Source organism: Camelina sativa, chromosome 19, assembly GCF_000633955.1.
Source record: "Camelina sativa cultivar DH55 chromosome 19, Cs, whole genome shotgun sequence".
NCBI classification, from domain to species: domain Eukaryota; kingdom Viridiplantae; phylum Streptophyta; class Magnoliopsida; order Brassicales; family Brassicaceae; genus Camelina; species Camelina sativa.
In genome coordinates this window covers 3,202,138-3,222,932 of record NC_025703.1, presented here as the reverse complement: position 1 = coordinate 3,222,932, position 20,795 = coordinate 3,202,138, and the positions used below count along the sequence as shown (strand labels likewise).

At 38.9% G+C, this 20,795-nt stretch overlaps 7 protein-coding genes across 9 annotated transcripts in view; 2 read left to right on the top strand and 5 right to left on the bottom strand.

Annotated features, from left to right (window-relative positions):
- Positions 1–879, bottom strand: part of LOC104764459 — a 3,974-nt gene extending 3,095 nt beyond the window's left edge. The window contains exons 1-2 of one of the 2 annotated variants that reach the window (XM_010487995.2): positions 351–879; positions 12–172 (exon numbers count right to left, since the gene is read on the bottom strand). In XM_010487995.2, coding sequence (XP_010486297.1) covers positions 12–172; positions 351–659 — 470 coding nt within the window. In that variant the 5' untranslated portion in view covers positions 660–879. The remainder of the gene's footprint in view (positions 1–11; positions 173–350) is intronic. The other variant, XM_010487996.2, reaches the window with a different exon arrangement.
- On the bottom strand, positions 1,520–2,502 carry LOC104764458 (ylmG homolog protein 1-1, chloroplastic-like). Its single transcript, XM_010487994.2, has one exon. It carries the CDS (start codon positions 2,421–2,423, stop codon positions 1,743–1,745), a length of 681 nt encoding a protein of 226 aa, XP_010486296.1. The 5' UTR covers positions 2,424–2,502; the 3' UTR covers positions 1,520–1,742.
- On the bottom strand, positions 4,390–5,079 carry LOC104764457. Its single transcript, XM_010487993.1, has one exon. The coding sequence runs from the start codon at positions 4,710–4,712 to the stop codon at positions 4,413–4,415; it is 300 nt and encodes a 99-aa protein (XP_010486295.1). The 5' UTR covers positions 4,713–5,079; the 3' UTR covers positions 4,390–4,412.
- LOC104764455 (asparagine--tRNA ligase, cytoplasmic 2-like) lies at positions 6,057–8,960 on the top strand. Its single transcript, XM_010487992.1, has 7 exons — positions 6,057–6,777; positions 6,933–7,178; positions 7,283–7,864; positions 7,949–8,134; positions 8,215–8,279; positions 8,361–8,490; positions 8,578–8,960. Exons 1-7 carry the CDS (start codon positions 6,307–6,309, stop codon positions 8,818–8,820), a joined length of 1,923 nt encoding a protein of 640 aa, XP_010486294.1. The 5' UTR covers positions 6,057–6,306; the 3' UTR covers positions 8,821–8,960.
- Positions 9,520–11,686, top strand: LOC104764452 (ras-related protein RABA5b). 2 transcript variants are annotated; one of them, XM_010487987.2, is made up of 3 exons: positions 9,520–10,033; positions 10,266–10,544; positions 11,546–11,686. In XM_010487987.2, the coding sequence occupies exons 1-3, from the start codon at positions 9,700–9,702 to the stop codon at positions 11,584–11,586; spliced, it is 654 nt and encodes a 217-aa protein (XP_010486289.1). In that variant the 5' UTR covers positions 9,520–9,699; the 3' UTR covers positions 11,587–11,686. The 2 variants fall into 2 exon arrangements, with proteins under 2 accessions (XP_010486289.1, XP_010486288.1); XM_010487986.2 differs by lacking the exon at positions 11,546–11,686 and having other exon boundaries at positions 9,521–10,033; positions 10,266–10,695.
- On the bottom strand, positions 11,659–17,290 carry LOC104764453. The gene is made up of 14 exons (XM_010487989.2): positions 16,382–17,290; positions 15,911–16,020; positions 15,655–15,717; positions 15,402–15,570; positions 15,182–15,286; positions 14,952–15,082; positions 14,309–14,861; positions 14,079–14,144; positions 13,781–13,857; positions 13,404–13,679; positions 12,978–13,317; positions 12,733–12,885; positions 12,107–12,649; positions 11,659–12,008 (listed from the first exon to the last, which is right to left on the bottom strand). Exons 1-14 carry the CDS (start codon positions 16,643–16,645, stop codon positions 11,835–11,837), a joined length of 3,024 nt encoding a protein of 1,007 aa, XP_010486291.1. The 5' UTR covers positions 16,646–17,290; the 3' UTR covers positions 11,659–11,834.
- LOC104764454 (auxin-induced in root cultures protein 12-like) lies at positions 17,410–18,396 on the bottom strand. Its single transcript, XM_010487991.2, has one exon. It carries the CDS (start codon positions 18,368–18,370, stop codon positions 17,579–17,581), a length of 792 nt encoding a protein of 263 aa, XP_010486293.1. The 5' UTR covers positions 18,371–18,396; the 3' UTR covers positions 17,410–17,578.

The following is a 20,795-nucleotide window of genomic DNA, read 5'->3' as shown; positions in this document are numbered from 1 at the left end:
AGATAAGATACCTGTATGGATTAAAATCTTCATCATCTTCTTCAGCAGACTCATAATTAGCATGATCAGTCGCAATTTTCTTTGAATATCCTTCATCCCAATAAAGCCTCTCCCAGTTCTCTCTAAGCTCATTATATAGTTCCATATACTTTTTGCACCATGGCTCATGTTCCTATCATATTCAAATGGCAGCAAAATTAGGTTAAAGACAGAGTTTTTCCAATTGAAACTACAGCACAGAACAATCAATTTGAAAGTAGATAGAAACGAAAGAGCACAGAACAATCAATTCAATCTGCTCAAGCGGCGAAGAATGTAAAAACCGAAACTTTGTTAAAAAAGGAACTCACCGCTTCTTTAAGGACAAGGCGAGTGCGGCGCATGAACTGCTCACGGAGCTGCTTACGGCGTTTATTCGGGATGTTGTCTCTAGGGATTGTGAATCGCTCACGAGGAGGGACGTGATCGCCAATCTCGTGCATCTCTCCGTCGACGATCCACCATTCGGATTTCTCTTCCTTCTTCTTGAACGGAAGAGAAGGCAACTTGCTTCGCCGTCTTGGCTGACCTGCCTCTGTTCTGAAGAGTCGGATCTGTGAAACGCCGCTGTGATGTAGCGACGGCAAAACGGCGCCCAGTCGTTTGACGACAAAGTTCATGGCGGTTTTCCGGCGGCTACTAGAAGTCGGAAGTGAAGTCTCTCATCAGCTAAACAGTATAAAAACGACCTATACCAGAGCTGGTTCTTAAACCGGTAATATTTTGGGTTATGAACCGGTAATTTCACAAAACCGGAATTGAACCTATTCTGGTATAGTCAGTCGTATGATTTGAGGGAGAGAGTTTGGTCATGTGTTCAACGAGTTTGATTTTGTAAGATTATAGATAACTAAAGAGCACTTGCTACTTTTCTTTCCTTAAAACCTTTTAATTGGAACTCACAATATTTTTTCTAAAAGATCAAATAATGGTTGGATCAAAGTTGAGCTGTCATGTGTGATGTGATACCATTACACACATTTGATTGTTGTCTTGTTACCTTTACAGCCAAATCCAAGCAAATGCCACTCTAATTATCGTGAATTATAGATGGGACATGCTTTTGCCTAAACAACCAAGACTCTAAACTCTATACTATACTCTAGTCTATACTATATACCGTTCCACCCACTCTTAAAACTAACTAATTTATTAACCAACGAAGAAGTAACAACATTGTTCGAGAGATATCCGATGGAAACTAGCCAAGTGCCATGAGTTAAGGACAAAGTCAAGCTACACGCAAATACTGGACTTATCTCCAAACACCTTAAACTTCATGCGTCTACCAGTCTTCCAGAGACCCCCATAAACTTCCCAAACCAATCTCATGAATCAGATACAAATGATGAATTCTACTACTTATCAAACTAGATATCGAAAATCTTATAAAAACTCAGACACCCAACCTAGCATGTCTAATTCTCCCCAGCGTCCTTAAATTTGTGGTTCTTAAACCAAGATGAACAATTTGAGCAGATGCAAGAGAACCCAAAATCTCAACAATTATAAGTCCGCAAAACCCAAAATCTCATTATTCAAAATCAAATTCGAAACAGAAAAGAAAAAAAACGACAAAGCTCATAACTCTCAGTCTTGATATTTCCTAATCTTGGGAGCAAAGATGCAAACTTCCCCAAATCAATGTTTCAAAAACAAAAGCATTAGCTCCAATCTGCTACTGATCTTCCAATTTCTCTCAATCAAGTGCTGCCATGAACAATCGACCCAAGTGTGCCCAGAACAGAGAAAGCAAGCAAAGGACTAACATCAAGCGTATCGAAGATAGGAGGAATAATGTTCCTAAACAGATTCAAGTAAGGATCACAGAGATCTCTAATGGCAGACAAAGGCTGTCTTTCCCACGGGATATTAGGGAACCAACTGAGCAAAACCCTAACCATCAAAACCCCACTGTAAATATCTAACCACTTCTTTATCCCCACCGCAACCACCGTAAGCGGCGTGTTCAAATACCCCGGAGGACGATCTCTGAGCGACGCGAAGAAGACGGGTCCGGCGGTACTGAGTGATAATCGTAATCCCTCCGCGAGTACAGGAGCGAGTTTTTGAGCTAGGATTTTGGTTACGGCGATTGTCAAAGCCGCGAGAGTAGCGAGAGACCGGGTTGACCCGGTTAGTGTGGATGAACGATTCGTTGATTTCGCAGCCGGGAAGATTGGTGTTATCGGCGAAACGGATGCGGCGATTCGGATGGATTTTTTAGGGTTTTGGATGGATAGAGAATGGAAGGGTTTAAGGGGGAAGAAGAGACGGGAAGGTGGTGGTCGTTTGGTGAAGCCATGGAATCTGGTAGGGTTTGAAGCAGATGAAGGAGGAAGTAGAACCGGAGAGCGGAGAGCGAGAGGTGTGATGGTGGCCATCTCCGTTCTTCCGCCTTGTGAACTGAAGAGATAATAAGAGACGATAAAAGGTTTTTTTTTTTTTTTTAACGTCTTTATTAGTAAACAGAATTTGTTACAAAGTCGTTACATAAATGGCTCCGTAAAAACATCGGAGGTCTGAAATATGTTCTACTAATTTTTGGTTGATAATAAGCAAACTTAGCTAACTTATCAGCCGCTTGATTACATTTCCTCTGTATAAGTGTGAGAATGAAATTCTATCGAATAGATCTGCCCAACTGCGGATATCAACTAGGAGATTATCCATAGTTATATTCGTTGTTCTTCTGTGTATAAGATCATCCAAAGACTTGCAGTCTCCTTCAAATATTGCCCGTCGGTAGCCTCGACACCATGTTAATTGAATAGCATGTAATAATGCTAGCCCTTCGGTTTCTAGAGGTGTAGATGCTTGTTTGAGTTTTGAGCTGCCGGACAATAGATAAGATCGTCTTTCATCACGAATTATCCATCCTACTCCTATGCTCCCATTGTGTAAGTGAAAGCTGCCATCAAAATTTACCTTGACCACATCTCTTGGAGGAGGTTGCCACTAAGAGGAAATTGAACTTGTTGATGATGTACTGCAATGAGGCCGATGTAATGATGGTTGTGTTGTAGATAGCCATTCTTCCACATCATCTTTAGCTTTCTGAAGTACTGAACTTGTCTCCCAAGTTACTTTATTGAAAACAAGATCATTCCTTGATTTCCATATTTGCCAGCCAATCCAAAAAGGTAGATGTTGTGCATTTTTATCCAAGCCAGAGTTGTACATGAGCAGTAATGCTTCAACGTTATCTTCAAGCGATGATGAAAATGTGGGAACAGTAGGGAGATTGGACTGTCGCCATATTATTGAAGCATACTGACATTGGAATAGCATGTGGTTTATTGATTCGGTACCTTGACAGCAACGTTGGCAAGTTTCTTCAATTGGGATTCCTCGACGATTGAGTTCATGAGCAGTTCCTAGGGCAGCAGATAACATTCGCCAGTAGAAATGTTTTAGTTTTGGTGGAAGAGATGTTTTCCATAGTTTCTGTTTTACCAAAGGGTTACCAGGTGGAGGGATAGTTTGTTCATCGTCATCGGGCAAATGTTGACTCAACCAGTAGCCTGATTTCACGGCGTAAACTCCATTCTTGGTATAATGCCAGATAAGTTTATCCGGGCATTGATGTTGGGGAATATATATGCGTCATGCAAAGTCCGCATCTTCAAGTGAAAGATGCTGACGTAACTTCGACTCATCCCATTGACGTCCACCAGCTTGCCATAGTTCGTTGAGAACTGTATTTGTAGGTAAGGAGTGAATAGTTGCTGGTTGTGGTGGATGAGATGGAATCCATGGATCAGTTGTAGCCTTGATTGTTGCACCATCTCCGACTTGATATCGGAGCCCCGTTGAGTAGTAGATCACGTCCTTGTAAAATTGATCGCCAACCATGAGAAGACGATAAAAGGTTTCTTATGAGACTTTTTAGGATATAAAACCCAAATCTGTCCAATTTTTTATTTCTTTTAAATAATTTCCTACTATTTTTTTATTGTTATACAAAAATTCTTAATTAACAATTTCTGAATATTATTTGTAGAAACCAAAAAATTATTAATCTTTGACGAAGAACATAATTGGTCATTAGTAAACTAAATATGATAGTTTATTTCATTATTTCAAAAAGAAATGTAATAATGTTATAGTTAATAATTTAGGCATCTAATTAGCATAACTCGTTTGCAATTTGTAGTTTGTAGTGATCAATGACACACAGAGAGACAAAATAATTCAAGAACGAGTTGTTTTTTTCATAAACCTGAATTCTTTAAAGAAGAAGCTAGGAAGAATATAATAAATAAGACTTATATTATATAAAGCCGATTATTTAGAGATTCACACACAAAAAAAAAAAATAATAATAATAATAAGAACAAAGATAAAATATTACATTTTCACAAGTTACAAAATCAACATAGTGGAAACAACTGAGGACGTAAAATTGGTAAAGACCAAAGATAAGCATTCAAGATCTTGACGTTTCCACCGTTTGAGATTATCCCCAAAATGATATTTCTCATCATCTTCATAGGCTTTCCTATGATGTTCGCCCTCCATCTCTGCACCACCATCCTCGGTGGTCCAACCAAGAACCCTCTTCGTCGGTTTCCTAACCGCACCACGGCTCGTTTCCCTTTCCTCCTTTGCTGTGGCCACCACACCCTCGAAGGAAGACTTGAATTGGCATGGACTGCGTTTCTTCTTACCATATTTTTTTACCTTCCTCAAATTACAGTATATTTAATTAGTCTTCAAATTTAAGTTTCTGATTTCGCAAGTTCTTGAACGTGAATTTATAAGTAGGAGAAGCGACTGAGTGATGATATCGATGATGTGTAAAGCTCGGAATCAAAAGAGCTTTTAATCATTGAAAGAGGCAATGATTATGAGCATCATGAAGGCCTATGGTGAGTAGGATAGGAGGTTAACCTTTTTAAAAATAAATTCCATTTATATCTCTTAAATAGTTGTATTATACTCTAACCAAGTTAAAAGATAAATCATAGATCTAACTCGAACTGATCAAGAATAATTTGAGCCTTAAAAATACATCTGAGTATTGGGGATCATACACTAACTTTTGTTACTACGTACTATTGGTCAGCCGGTTTTGGTGACGCCCTCTATTTCATCAATTAAAGTTTTATAACCTTTAAATTTCACAGTTGGTAGATTTTCCTTGGAAGTTTATACTAAGCGACTTTATTAGCCGAGAATAAATATATGACGAAGTATAAATCCACCTGATTTAATTCTAATGTTTTAGCCGAAAGTCTTCATGGCTTATACAAGGGTAGTTTCTATTGTGATGTATCTGCTTATCTGGTCTTTGACATCTAAATATTGTGCACTGGTATTGTATAAACCGGTTTTAATCCTTTTTGTTCTGGTTTAAGTGCATAGATTAAACCAAGTTAGAGTCTGTATATAAAGCAGTCCATGTACATTTTACCAAATCAATGAGAATGAGATGAATTAGTTCCTTTAGTAAAAGTTTCCATTAGTTTGGTAAGAACTTGGAAGGTGTATTGGCATTTTGTTCGATCATTGGCCAATCTACGATACTCTATAAAGGTTAGTTTGGGGAATTATAATTCCTTTTTTACAACATGGGATTATATAAACCATGTTGCTTTCGTCTGCGAATTCTAGACCTCAAGCCTACGTTTAGTTGGGAGGAATAATACTATTTTCTTATTTAAAAGGGTTGATTATGTAATGGTGATTTATTCAGCCTTAGGTTGTGAGCCTCGTGCTAACCATCATTACAATTTACATGTGACCCCAATTCATGCCCCTTTTTTTTCAACTGCATAATGACAAGATAATTCTTACCTAATTACAATCGATACAACTGGCCGTTTAAACTTTCTAAGCAAGGTCGCTACAAAAGAAAACGCATTTGAAGTACTAGAAAAATTAAACCTGAAAATGACAATACCTATTGGGCTATTGGGCTATTGTGCATAATCACAACGATCTTGTATTATTATTATTTTAACATTATTTAGCTGTTAGGGACAGAGTTCCCGCGAATATCCCAACCTTGAAGAATACCAAACTTTGCCCTTCTCTCTCTGTCTCTGCTTCTATCTGCTTCTCTCCGCAACACTGAAACAATCCTTTTCCTTGTTCCAACAATCTAAACTTCCTCCTAATCTCTCTACTCTCAAACCAAAATTATCTCCAAGTAATCATGTTTATATATAATCTCTTCTTCTCTTTCAATTTCTTCAATTCAATTAACATCACTAAACCCAAATCTTCATCTCAATTTCTCCCATTCTTCTTCCGGTTTTCAAAATGGAATCTTTTGGAAAAAACCATCAGAAAGAGCTGGGTGATGATTTATCTCCCAAACCCATTACGTTATCCAAGTATTCGAACCGGGTCGAGTTAAAGACTCTGCTCGAACGAAGCGACCGCGGCGCAGGACTGGTCGGTAAAAGAGTTGTGATTGGCGGTTGGGTTAAGTCTTCTAGAGCGGTTAAGAAAGATTCTCCTCCTCCTCCTCCGCCACCATCTGTAGTTGGTGTCCCCTCGCCGTTGAGCGGTGGGGATCAATCTCATACGACGGCGAACATTAGGTGCACTGAGATTATTCAATCCAAAATGAATATTTTCAGGAGATTTTTCGATGTATTGAGCGGCGGTGGTGGAAAGACTTATCCAATCTTTGATAAGACGGAACTCGCCGGTCAGAAGACCGCGCCACCACCGGAGTATGTTTTTTACTTCTTGATCAGTGATGGCTCCTCCGTCTCCAGTCTACAGGTATAGCGCATTATACTTCAGATTCACATAAAGTTTACTAATTTCGATGCGAAAACGATAACTAAATTTTTGGCGCATAACATGTTTGATGAAATGCCAATGAGAACTTTTTTTTTTATAGAGAAAAATTCCAAATTTGTTTTTCTCTCTCTCAGGTTGTTGTTGATTCTGCATTGTCGACTGTTCCAGCAACTCAGCTTATGGATCTAGGGACTTGTATTGTAGCTGAAGGTGTGTTAAGACTACCATTGGCTGCTTCTACAAAACATGTCATTGAGCTTGAGGCAGATAAGCTTCTTCATGTTGGAACAGTGGATCCAGAAAAGTATCCACTGTCAAAGAAACAGCTTCCTCTGCATATGCTTAGAGACTACTCTCATTTCAGGCCCCGCACCACTACGGTATTACTATTATTATTTCTACATTTTTTTTTCACAAATGGTTTGGTGTTTTTCATGAAAGAGCAATTAGTTAATATAGATTTCTCTTCTATTTGTTGGTGAAGGTTGGGTCGGTAACTAGAGTGCACAGTGCGCTAACCTTAGCGAGCCACACATTCCTTCAATACCATGGGTTTCAGTATGTTCAAGTACCAGTCATCACAACCACTGGGTTTGGCGAAATGTTTAGGGTCACTACTCTTTTAGGTAAAACTGATAATGAAGAGGAGAAGAAGTCTGTCAAAGAAAAAGATGGATTTAGCATTGACACTGTAAAGGCTGCGATAAAGGAAAAGACTAGGCTGATTGATCACCTCAAGAGATCTGACAGCAACCGAGAAGCTGTGGTTGCTGCTGTTCACGACCTGAAGAAAACAAGCGATCTTGCATCTCAGCTTGAGATGAAACAAAATTCCAAATCAGGAACTACTTTGGTCAAATCTGAGAAGCTTGATTTCTCGAAAGATTTCTTTGGTCGTGACACTTATCTGACTGCTTCTGGAAGGTTTCATCTTGAGAGCTATGCCTCTGCACTTGGAAAAGTTTATACCTTAGGACCGCGTTTCGTAGCTGATAAAATTGACAATGCAAGGCATTTGGCAGAGATGTGGAATGTGGAAACTGAGGTGGCTTTCTCGGAATTGGATGTAAGATTGTTATAATTATAACATTGATTTTGGTCATTCAGTGATTTTTAACAAATGGTGACTTGTGTTCTTTTGATGTTACAGGATGCTATGGATTGTGCTGATGAATACTTCAAGTTCCTCTGCAAATATATTATAGAAAATCGTCATGAAGACATGAAATTCATATCAAAACGAGTTGACAAGACCATCACCACACGTCTTGAAGCAACAGCGTCCAGCTCTCTTTTGAGATTCTCCTATACTGAAGCCATTAGTCTTCTGCAAAAGGTATAACACTCTCACATCCCATATATTTTTCTACTTACTGATTTTTTGTGACATCATAATGATCTGCTTATCTGTAACAGGCAACCGCTAGAAAATTTGAAACCAAGCCTGAGTGGGGCGTTGCTTTAACAACAGAGCATCTAAGGTATTGGTTTTGCTCATGCTGAGCCTTTGTTTCAAGATCTGATTCTCATATTTTTCCCTTTTCACCGGTTTAATGTTGCAGTTATCTAACTGATGAGATCTACAAAGGTCCTGTGATTATACATAGTTACCCGAAAGTAGCTAAACCGTTTTACGTACGGTTGAATGATGATAAGAAGACTGTAGCAGCATTTGATCTGGTCGTACCAAAGGTAAAAAGAGAACCAAACCAAACATTGATCTAAATTTAGGAATTCAAAGTTGTAGAATCTTACGGAAGTCTCCAACTTTCTTTATAGGTTGGTGTTGTAATCACCGGGAGCCAAAATGAAGAACGGTTTGAGGTTTTGAATGCAAGGATAGGTGAATGCGGGTTCACGAGGGAGAAGTTCGAGTGGTACTTAGATTTAAGGAGGCACGGGACAGTGAAGCATTCAGGAATAAGCTTAAGCATGGAACATATGCTTCTGTTTGCGACCGGACTTCCTGATATCAAAGACGCCATTCCTTTCCCTAGAAGTTGGGGCAATGCAAACAACTAAATCAACCTCATCTACAAACTTGTTATGTAATCTATGTAACCATACTTGGTAAAGTAAGAAAAGAATTGTATAGCAACGTGTTCATAAATGATCTGGGGATTGTATACTTTGGATGAAAATGATAAATAAGCTTTAAGATATATTTTTAAAAAAAAACTATAAGAGAGTTGCAATCATACAAGTGAGCTGTTAACAAAGACCAGACAAGTAACGCAAGTACAGTAGTCCGAAGCTTGAAGGACATTTGAAAGTCCCATTGCTTACTTTGAAGTATTCTAGTTACAGGTACAAATTATACTCAAAATTCCGAATATTTGTCTTCTTGTACTCATCCATACTTAGATTTTGATGCTTTGTGAAACTAAAATTGAACTCAACAATAATTATCGAACCACACAATATTAGTCAATTTTTGGGTTGTCAAGATATAAAACTGGCTGGTAGCAGAATTTTTTGATGACAATTCTTGTAAGCTTTTGAAATATAGTTTGGAATAAATATGTTGGTTGTGACATAAAATATGAGCAAACTCTTTAAAAACAAAAAATATTGTTGAAAAACGTACCAATTTTTGTCTTCAATTCATAGAAACTAATTCAGAAATTACTACTAATTTAATTAGCAAATTCTAAAGAGTCTTTAAGCAAATTTATGATTTATCAGAAAAGTGACACCAAAATGCTTAGAATTAAGTATGGCCTTAATCACAAAGTCTTAAACGCAATTAAGTAAAGAATTAATGAAGATAGTCTATATAGGAAACCCCGCCAATCACGCAGCTTGTCTGTCACCACTTTACCACTTATCAAAGCTTAGGTTCTCCCCTTGAAAGCCTGCAATAACCATATCACCACAATCTCAAGAAGAAAGAAGAAGAAGATGGGTAAGGAAGACGACCGAGGAGAAGAGTACTTGTTCAAGATTGTCCTAATCGGGGATTCAGCTGTCGGAAAATCGAACCTGCTGTCTCGGTTCTCTCGGGATGAGTTCGACACGAACTCCAAGGCGACAATCGGAGTGGAGTTTCAGACGCAGCTGGTGGAAATCGAAGGGAAAGAAGTGAAAGCTCAGATCTGGGACACTGCTGGTCAAGAGAGGTTTAGGGCTGTCACTTCTGCTTACTACAGAGGTGCTTTTGGTGCTCTCATCGTTTATGACATCACCCGAAGCGACACTTTCCAAAGCGTTAAACGTTGGCTTCAAGAACTCAACAGTACGTTATTACTGCCTCTTCTTCTCGCTGTTTTGTTCCACTTTGGTTTGATTCTGCTGCTATTTATCTGAGCCATTGTTTCTTATCTTAAGTTTGAGGCAATGAGATGTGTGATTTGGGTTCTCTGAGTCTATAAGATGCTCTGTATTGCTCCCTTTAAGTTTGAGAGTCTGTGTCTACGGTTGTGAATTCAAACAAAAGTCTGACTCTTTGTGTTTTGTTACCTCGCAAGCTCATTGTGACACGGCGGTGGCACAAATGCTAGTTGGGAACAAATGTGATTTGGAAGATATCAGAGCGGTTAGTGTGGAAGAAGGGAAAGCTCTGGCAGAGGAAGAAGGGTTGTTCTTCATGGAGACATCAGCTTTAGACGCCACAAACGTAGACAAAGCCTTTGAGATTGTCATCAGAGAGATATTTAACAATGTCAGCCGTAAACTTCTCAACTCCGATGCTTACAAGGCTGAACTTTCAGTTAACAGGGTCAGCCTTGTCAACAACCAAGATGGCTCCGAGAGCTCTTGGCGGAATCCGTCTTGTTGCTCCCGATGATTTTAAAACGATCTTGTGTTTTTACCAGAATAAACCTTATATGGTTATAATTATCATTTCGGAGTTATAAGATACTCGCAATCTATTTTGTGTTGTTACTCTGTGCTACACATCAGTTCTGCCCGAAGGATCAGAGCAAAATGGCAAAAAACATGAATTTGAAATCCAACTCTAATGGGACTATATATGTACATACTATATAAAAAATAATATAGAACAGATGCAATGGTTGATTGGGTACAAATAAATCAGGGTTTTCGTAAAGCAGAACCAGCACCCATTACTACTGCCAAGACAAGGCCAAGACCAGCACCAAGTGAAGCTCCCACGGCTGCTGCTGACATTGACGATGACTTGGCCTGTGAACCATCTACTGCACGGTCTTTGGCTAGTTCAACCAACAGTCTGTCCCTAGCAAGTTCCTAAGAGTTTGATGGAGTTATATTAATATTGAAGCGACTTGGACACTCTATTGATAGTTATCACATAAGCGCTGTATCAGCTAAGAGAGTATTTATACCTGAAAACAAGCTTCTTCTTGAGTTTGAAGAACGCGATGGACAAGCTGGCAAAGGGACTTCACACCATCCACTGGAAAAACAGTGTCTTTTCTCTGAAAAGGCTTTTTGACAAGGTCGAGTGGAGCAAATATTAGCTTCTGCGCACCTACTGATCCTTCATTACCCGCATTCACAGCTGCCCAAGGCAATGAGGAACTTCCAGAGCCAGAAATAATATAAGGGATAGAGTTAACGATTCCAGTTGTGTTTGGTGACGCTTGATATGCCTGAAGTACAGCTTCAATAGCGGATTTCTGCTGATGGGCACTGACTGAGAACTTGTTTGTTATGGCGAGGACCCAAGGGATACCTAGAGATTTAACCTCATCTAACAGAAGAGCAAGTGCTGGTTGCTGTTGCTGCAGCTGTGTTGTTGAGTTCTGGTAACGTGGTATTCTANCCGAGAGCTCTTGGCGGAATCCGTCTTGTTGCTCCCGATGATTTTAAAACGATCTTGTGTTTTTACCAGAATAAACCTTATATGGTTATAATTATCATTTCGGAGTTATAAGATACTCGCAATCTATTTTGTGTTGTTACTCTGTGCTACACATCAGTTCTGCCCGAAGGATCAGAGCAAAATGGCAAAAAACATGAATTTGAAATCCAACTCTAATGGGACTATATATGTACATACTATATAAAAAATAATATAGAACAGATGCAATGGTTGATTGGGTACAAATAAATCAGGGTTTTCGTAAAGCAGAACCAGCACCCATTACTACTGCCAAGACAAGGCCAAGACCAGCACCAAGTGAAGCTCCCACGGCTGCTGCTGACATTGACGATGACTTGGCCTGTGAACCATCTACTGCACGGTCTTTGGCTAGTTCAACCAACAGTCTGTCCCTAGCAAGTTCCTAAGAGTTTGATGGAGTTATATTAATATTGAAGCGACTTGGACACTCTATTGATAGTTATCACATAAGCGCTGTATCAGCTAAGAGAGTATTTATACCTGAAAGCAAGCTTCTTCTTGAGATTGAAGAACGCGATGGACAAGCTGGCAAAGGGACTTCACACCATCCACTGGAAAAACAGTGTCTTTTCTCTGAAAAGGCTTTTTGACAAGGTCGAGTGGAGCAAATATTAGCTTCTGCGCACCTACTGATCCTTCATTACCCGCATTCACAGCTGCCCAAGGCAATGAGGAACTTCCAGAGCCAGAAATAATATAAGGGATAGAGTTAACGATTCCAGTTGTGTTTGGTGACGCTTGATATGCCTGAAGTACAGCTTCAATAGCGGATTTCTGCTGATGGGCACTGACTGAGAACTTGTTTGTTATGGCGAGGACCCAAGGGATACCTAGAGATTTAACCTCATCTAACAGAAGAGCAAGTGCTGGTTGCTGTTGCTGCAGCTGTGTTGTTGAGTTCTGGTAACGTGGTATTCTATGAGAGAGATTGTGAACAAGAATAACTAAATCTATCTTTTTACTTAGATTACGAACTCCTTTCCATAGTTCTTCTCTAAATCGAGAAGCCTCTAAGTTCAGCTCCTGCATCAGTATACTAAAATGATATACTAACTGTAGGAAAATAAAACTTAAAGCTTGTGGAACCAGAATGTGATGTAACCAACCTGCAGGTTTACACCCACTGTGTCCGAGTAGCAAACACCACCAATTATACATTCTTGAACATCAGACTGAATCTGCATATTCTCCACATGACTCATCGAACTCAGCATGCTTTGACCCAGTATTGCCCGGAATAGAGAGGTTTTACCAGCACCCTGCGCAGACAGATGAGCCAGATATATATAATTACATGCAATATATGAAAAACATGTAGTGTTATATACCAATGAAACAAGGACGGCTGTACCTCAAGTCCGAGTAATCGCACCCTCCGTGTTCTGACCTCAACCTCCTTAGCCACTGTAGCAAAATCACTAGTGCAGAATATGTATAAGTCCTCCAAACCTTCAGGACGAACAAACTTGTCCTCTTGAAAAAACCCTAGGTTGATTCCTTCCTTGGGGAAACCGGTGTTTGAATCAACAGACGAGAACATAGGAACTAGAGGATCTTCAACTATCTGGTTGCTTGGAGGTTGTTTCAGGGGAGTTCCAATGACCACCCTAATTTTCTGTAGTTCTGTCTGTTCTACATTATCAGAAGAATAAGCTGGTGCTGAAGGGAAGGATTCCACGGTAGTTGAGCACCTACGGAGAGTTAATCACTAACAATTTAACAATTGTATCACATAAATTGGTCATTCATTAGAAAATAGAAAATAAGGTGGACATACCAGTGGCCATTCACTTGTGCATGTACAAAAGAACACAAATGCAAGCCAAATCCAGTGATATCAACTTTTAGAGGTTCTGCATTTTTATCACCAGGAACGCCTTTCCAGCCAAGCGGAGCGATAGAAGTGGCCGTTCTAATAACCGGTGATTCAACAATGTGCCCAAGCTCTACACTACCACCAACTGCAAGTCCAAGCCACTGTTGTAAATGTGGAAACTGCTTTTGTTGATCCACTCCGAATAAACCATCAATATTCATGCAGAGGTCATGTATTCTATAAGAATAAAAGAAGCATGTCAATAAAAAAAACATACCAAATCAAGGGGTAACCGGCCCACACCTGGAATTTTGGACAAGGAAAAGAGAAACTATTACCTCTGGAAGCGAGCCCTATAGGACTTCATAGAATGTGACTGAAGACGTTCTCTCAGTTCGGTTATCACAGATCTGACCTGAAAATATCTTTGCCAAAAAAATGCAACCAAATAAGAGACCTTCAACCACAAACTAAATATGAAGGTAGGCATGCATGTAAAATCGAGGTTCGAGATATTGAGCATCCAAATCTACAAGCGCCTCAAGTTAGGGAACTCCAAAATTAAAGAAACTTGATAAATTCAACAGTTAAAAAAATCACTTATTAGCATGTCTATGTGCAAAAAAAACCTCATACCGATGTCAATTTAGAGTACTCTCCTTCTGAAAGTGATTCCACAGATGCAGTTCCCAAGAGATATAGCTGTGATACGAAAAATAAACTTAATGAGATGTCACTTATTCATGATTCTACTGAAGGAAAAAAAAAACATCGAAGCTGATAATATGCCATCGAATTAGCATTTCCAATCTTGATAAAGTAAAGTAGGTTAAGTACCACATTTGTATATTAGTTATAACATCTACCTCTCCAAACGGAACATAAGAAGGCAGATAAGGAACCCTAAACCCATTGGACGAGTTGGTCTTTCCTTCACTTTTTCCACTAACTGTTTCTCCATTGCCAGTATCTGGCAATGGCTTGAGAGATATACCATCCCTACCCTCCTCAATTTCAAGAGATTGTGGTTCAATAACCACGTCCCCAGCTGACACTGAAGATACAGTTGCAGTAGAAGTCTCTGCAGGATCCACTTTCTTTCCTATATACCTATCCAGTTGTTTCTTAACAGCCTCTAGGGGAACAAGTCGTGAAAGCCTCCAGAATGAGTTCTGAACAGGGCCAACACCAATGACTAACTGCTCGTGTTCTTTACCTTTTGTCTTTTCTGCCTCTGATGTTACACCCTGACCATTCTTTCTGGACAATGACAAATCTGCGGCTTCAGCTTCTCCAGCCATTGACATTCTTTGCTCATTGTAATGATGAAAATATGCAGGAGATAATATCCTCGGGACCAAATCTTCAGGAATACAATAGCTTTTGAAATAATGATGCCATCCTTTTTCATGGACGTAACTGCAAAGGAAACCAAAGGAGAGAAAAACACAACATGAGAATGCTATTGCTAAACCCAGCCATATGTTTGATCGGTACTCTAAAACATACTCTCTCAACGCAGCATTCCCAACAGGAGGCTGGGAGAAGGTTATACATTTGACATGAATATTTCCATTGTCTTTCTTCGTAGAAGAGGCAGCAACAACCCTTAATATGGCGAGTGTAGCTAACGCAGCTACCTACACAAGTGAAAGAAGGAAATACAAAACCCACGAGTCAGCAAAGCTAAGTTAGATGTGAAAATGAACTACAAGGGTAAGAAAACATAGAGCACTTACAGCTCCACCAAGTGAGTGTCCACATAATACAAGTTTTCGTTTCTTTTTCTGAGCAAGCCTATAAAGTTCCAGAGCAGGTATCCCCTTAGCACGAGCCAAGAATCCCTAGTTGTTAACATTTAAGGGGATAACTTTTAGAAAATATCAACTTATTTTGAACCCTGTGTACTGAAGGTACAAAAGAGAAGAAAAAGTCTACTCCAAAGTGCCACGAGCATACCCGATGAGCAGCAGGTTTGGGCTTCTGTCTAAGTTGCTTAGGATTCCGCAGACCCTCCCCGTTATTTTTCTGTGGTTCACTTTGAATTGGCTCTGCGATACATTCATCCTCTGCGACATCATCGTGAAATATATGACCTTGAAGTATATTTGCGTCGGCCATGATGTCCCTAGAACACACCCACGAATGAAAAAACACATCTCTTACATCTGAGCTATTTTGTTTTCCAGGGAACAGAAACTCCAAGACTTACTTATATTGCCTAGTTCCGACAAAGGATGCAAATAATGTATCACCTGCCTCAGCAAGTAAATACCTGCATTAACATATTATTCCTTAAGTTAACTTCCTTATACATAAACCAACTTTGAGCATTATGAACTACACACCACAAATGCAGCCATGGGACATAAAGTATTAAAAATCCAAATATAAACTCAAAAACATTTCTGTAAATTAGTAACGAAGTTGATGAATAATTCCAAACGGTAAAGAGATGAAAAAACAACCTGTGAGGAACGTGATCAGATGAAGGTTGAACCCTCTCCAAGGAAACAAATTGGCCACCGAAATCGGCTTTAAATTTGTTAACAGCTCGAACCATCTCACTTGCAGGTCTCTATTACAATACAGCCTCCATTAAAAAGAAACAATACAATAGCCTAAACTGAAATTCCCAAAAATTAAGCTAGCTACATCTCATTGCAAAGTTACATTTTTTTAAATTAAAAAAAAAAAAAAAAAAAAAAAGAAAAGAATAAAGAGAGATATGAAACAGAGAGAAAGATCGAACTTTTAAGTTCCTGTATAAAACAATTACAACAGTACACATATGCACAAGCTGATGATTACACTACACAACACCTTCTAACTGAATAACTAACTAACTAACCGAACCTCTTACTTAATCTGTAATTAACGAGACTAGATTGATTTACATTAACACAATGATTAATGAAAAGCATAAGACTAATAATCACCTTGTAAACACACTCGGAGAGGACCATGCAACAGAGTATGTCCTGTAAATCTTCGACAGACTCGGATTTAAGGGCGAGACAAAGATCCTCAATTTGCTTCTTACGCTTCTCATACTCCCGGCGGATCTTAATCCTCTGATCAGCATCTCCTCCGTTCCACGGTGGCCACCGGAATTTCCATTGAATCGGTCCCCACGAAACCCGTAAAAACCTCGCTCTCTGGTCTCTGATCCACGATTCCACTCGGTTCTGTATCGACTCCATTGCTAACCTCTGGTTAATAATTAATAATACATACTATGCGTCTCTACTGAATCGAAAACTCAGAAACGCGTTCGAGCATTAGAGTTTTTTTTAAATCGCGTTGAAGTTTAAAAAAAAAAAAAAAAGGAATATTCAGGGTGAGATTTGAGAAGAAAAGATGATAGAATTAGAATCAATTAAGGAAGCGCCTTAAAAGAGAGTAATGTTTATTGTAGCAGGGAAGAGCCAGAGAGAGAGAGGGTTGGGAGATTGAATCAGCAGCAGCAGCAGCATCAAAACAAAACGCATATGCGCCTCCTGGAAATGGTTGAAACTGTCTTTAATTAGTTCTTGGGTCGTATAGTAACAGATATAACTAATTGGGCTTTAGGCCCAATATGTCGAGATGTTAAACCCGGGAACAAGTTTTGAGATTTCATGATATAGAAAACAATTTGATTTCGTTGTCATCTAAATAATGTATTTGTTGAAAGACAGAAGCACCCAACAACAAAACAAAAACCGTATTATCACTTGTCACTGTTCTTCATCGTGGACAACAGCAAATTGAACAAACTATAACTTTTTTTAAAAAGGCTTTGAAAAGAAAATAAAACGGAGAAACACACGAATATGGTGGGTAGTGGTGGTAGTAACACCAAAATCTCACCATCTGGCGTTTGGTTTGTTTATGAAAGTAGTCTATATAGTGAACGGCACACGGCAGATTTTAAGCAGATAAGATGATATGATGATGATAACAGTAATTGCATGGTCCATACAAATCCATTAACTCTCAAGAATATTTGTAGGTAAGGTAACGAGGGAAGGTGAAAAAAAGTAAATGACTCTACGACTAATATAGTACTAAAAATAGTATGGGGGCTATCTCCATTATTGCACGTACCAAAGGAAAAAAAGAAAAAAAAAGGGAAACTCAGAGAGAGATCATGTTCAGAAAATAAAAATAGAAGCCAACAAAACCATAATTCCCAAATTAACCCCAAAATTTACTTTCGTTGTCAATGACCCTGCGTTCCCTGGACCTCCCGCCGCTTGCCCTGGCGTAGTCGAGCCGCCACCGGTGGCCGGAGACGGAGCAGAGCTCGGTGCATCGGCGGTAAAACTCAGGACACGGTGTGAGTTCAAATTATCCGGAGCGAAAGGATGCACTCCGAGACGACCGTTGGTATAATTCCCGCCGATCTGCCACACCTGATTCACACTATCGGCTCCAGCCGGAACCTTAACCGTCGTGAAAATAGCGATCCTGCCGCCGCTCAACGACTCGGCGCGTAGGTTCCAGAACTCGAAGGCGAGTTGGCCTTCCACGAGACTTCTGTAGCCGCTGATGTTGTACGTCTTCACGACGGGAGCAGCACCGGCTCTGGATCTGTAAGCGACGAAGGCCTGAGAACCGGGCATCTTAGTCCCCGTCGGGTTAATAGCCCAAGAGACCCAGCCGCCGATGGTTTGAGACGGTGTTGCGACGAAGGCGACGGAGAGAGATGAGTTTGAGGCATTGTAGGTGTAATGGAGGTAGGAATCAAGAACGGGAAGGTCCTGGCAAGTGTCGAACGAGGCGGCGGAGTTTAGCTTCTGAGTGGAGCAAGAAGTCTGTGAAATCACCGGTGAGATTAGGGAGACGAAGCAAGCAACGACGGCTAAGATTAGAAGAGAAGAAGAAGGAGAAGCCATGGCTGAGTAGTATGATAAGACAGAGGTTAAGACAGAACACATGGACATGAGATGTTTAAATAGAGGGAGAGAAGTGTTTATGTCCTGAAGTTATGGAGTGTTTTGGTTCAGTGCATCGGTTCTACGATTGAGGTAATCAGGGAGAGACGTTAAGATGATGCCACGTGTTGAGTTGACCGTGATAAAGGGGAAAAGTCACGTTCGCGATGTGAATTGGTTTTGTTATTAAAAAAAAGTCGGAGATAATTAAATAGGTAAGGGAGGAATTTGAGGGTAGAGAGAGCATGTGGAGAGTGCGTGTTCTTGTGGATGTTGACTTGCAAACTGCAACTTCAAGTTGCGTCTGTGATCTTTTGTGTGTATACGTATATTGTCATCGGTCAAATGGGTTGAATTTTTTTTTTCTTTCCTTATGCATGACTGATATTTTTGTGTCTATACGTATATTGAAACTAAAGGGGGTACTAAGCCAAATGTTATTTCTTCTTTGATATTTTTTGGTGTTTTCTTTTCACCTTTTTTCCTAGCTAGTTGTTGGGCAACTTTGAATATATACCAATTCACGTCTACCTCAATTACTCTTTTTTTTTACACTTTTTCATATTGTTCGAGAATCGTTTTATTATTACATTTAGGCATATAGCAGTTAGAGAGAGACCCACGTTAAATTTGTCAATACCAAATTTCTGTAAAAATGTTCCCGCGTTTCTCTCTTTAGTTTAATATCTCGCTCTATGCGAAAAAGTCCAAGTTCTTTTTGTCAATAAGAAAATGGAAATGGTCCTCTCTCTCTCTCTCTCTCTCTCTCTTTATTTTCCGATATTTCATGAGAGATGTCGACGAAAGATGCATGGAGAAGAAGAAGACATAAAAAGGCTGCTTACATAAGCATTATTGCATACGTGACGTTTCCATATGTACAGTCCCTATGTGGGTGTTTCTTGTTCACGTGGTTTGTGGAGAATATAATATTTTCCTCCTATTTATAGTGTATCATGATATTTTTTTATATCCATCCTATGAGCTATATAACAAATACTTTATATTTCTTTGCTTGAATGATCGAATCTTTTAGATATACAAATAGTTTGTTCTGTATTGAATAAAATATCTCAACGCCACAAATCGTTTGAACTTTGAAGTGAATATCTCGGTCTACTTCGACATACGATAAAATAACAGTATCACAATCCGAAGATATGTATTCTAGTTGAGCCGGGGTATGTTATGGGCCATGGAACGGGTAGAAAACAACAAGTCACAAAATATCTGTCCAGATTTGATGAATTGATCATAAAAGATAACTTATGAAAATGGAATTTTGTCAACAATTGTGTCTCGATTAATTATTCTTTTCTGGCATATGTTTTATATATTAAACGACAGTCAAGTTTACATCAGAGACATCATTTATAGTACAAGATATTGAACCTTTTTCATACGTTGTTATATACATATGAAAATAGAATGAAAATTAGCGATAAAAGGTGAACAATGAACTCATAATTATGTAACAAAAAGTATTCACAAAGTCTAGCCAAAAAAGATTAAAGGCGTCAAATAATGAAATAAAGATTGCATCCACAGAAATGGGAAGAAGATTGGGTGAAAAGGGGTTAGACTATCCTCATTGGTTTAGTTTCTTAGTTGTTTCTTAAGGCATATTTAATAAGAAAAAAAAGAGAAGAAACTTTGCTAAGAGTTAAGGAAAATTTTGTTGATTATTGGTAGAACCAAATTTAAGGGTTTCTTAATAATAAATATAGTAAAATAATAATTAATATCTTAAAATATTCAAAATTATTTTATATATCAAAGAAACATATTTTATTAAGAAAAACATAAAATAACATACAACATTTTAAATTATTACACAAAACATTAAAAAACAAAAACATAAAACACACCATGAAATAAAATATAGAAACATATTTAATTAAAACATGAAACATAATTAATATCCAAATTTAGTCCACAAATGTTCAATTAAATCAAGTTTCAATTGGTCATGCACTTCTCTATCACGGATTATTATTTGACCATTCAACACGTTGCTAATATTTGAATTCATATTGATAGAATATGAAAGATCCACACCCTCTGCTTGTGGGAAATCAGAAACCTCAGCTTGACTGTATCCATCTCGTTCATTTTCGACAATCATATTGTGGAGTATGATACACGCCCTCATAATCAATCCCACTTGGTCTTTATCCCATAAAAGACATGGATTTTTAATGACCGCGAATCTAGCTTGTAGGACACCGAACGCACGCTCAACATCTTTTCGGTAGCTTTCTTGGCGGTCAGCAAATAAAGATGCTTTTGGAGTCTGTGGTAGTGGTATGGATTGAATAAACGTTGGCCATTTTGGATAAATACCGTCTGTCAGATAGTAAGTCAAATTGTACTCTCTGCCGTTAACGTAGTAGGTAACTTGTGGAGCTTGACCATAAAGTATATCATCAAAGAC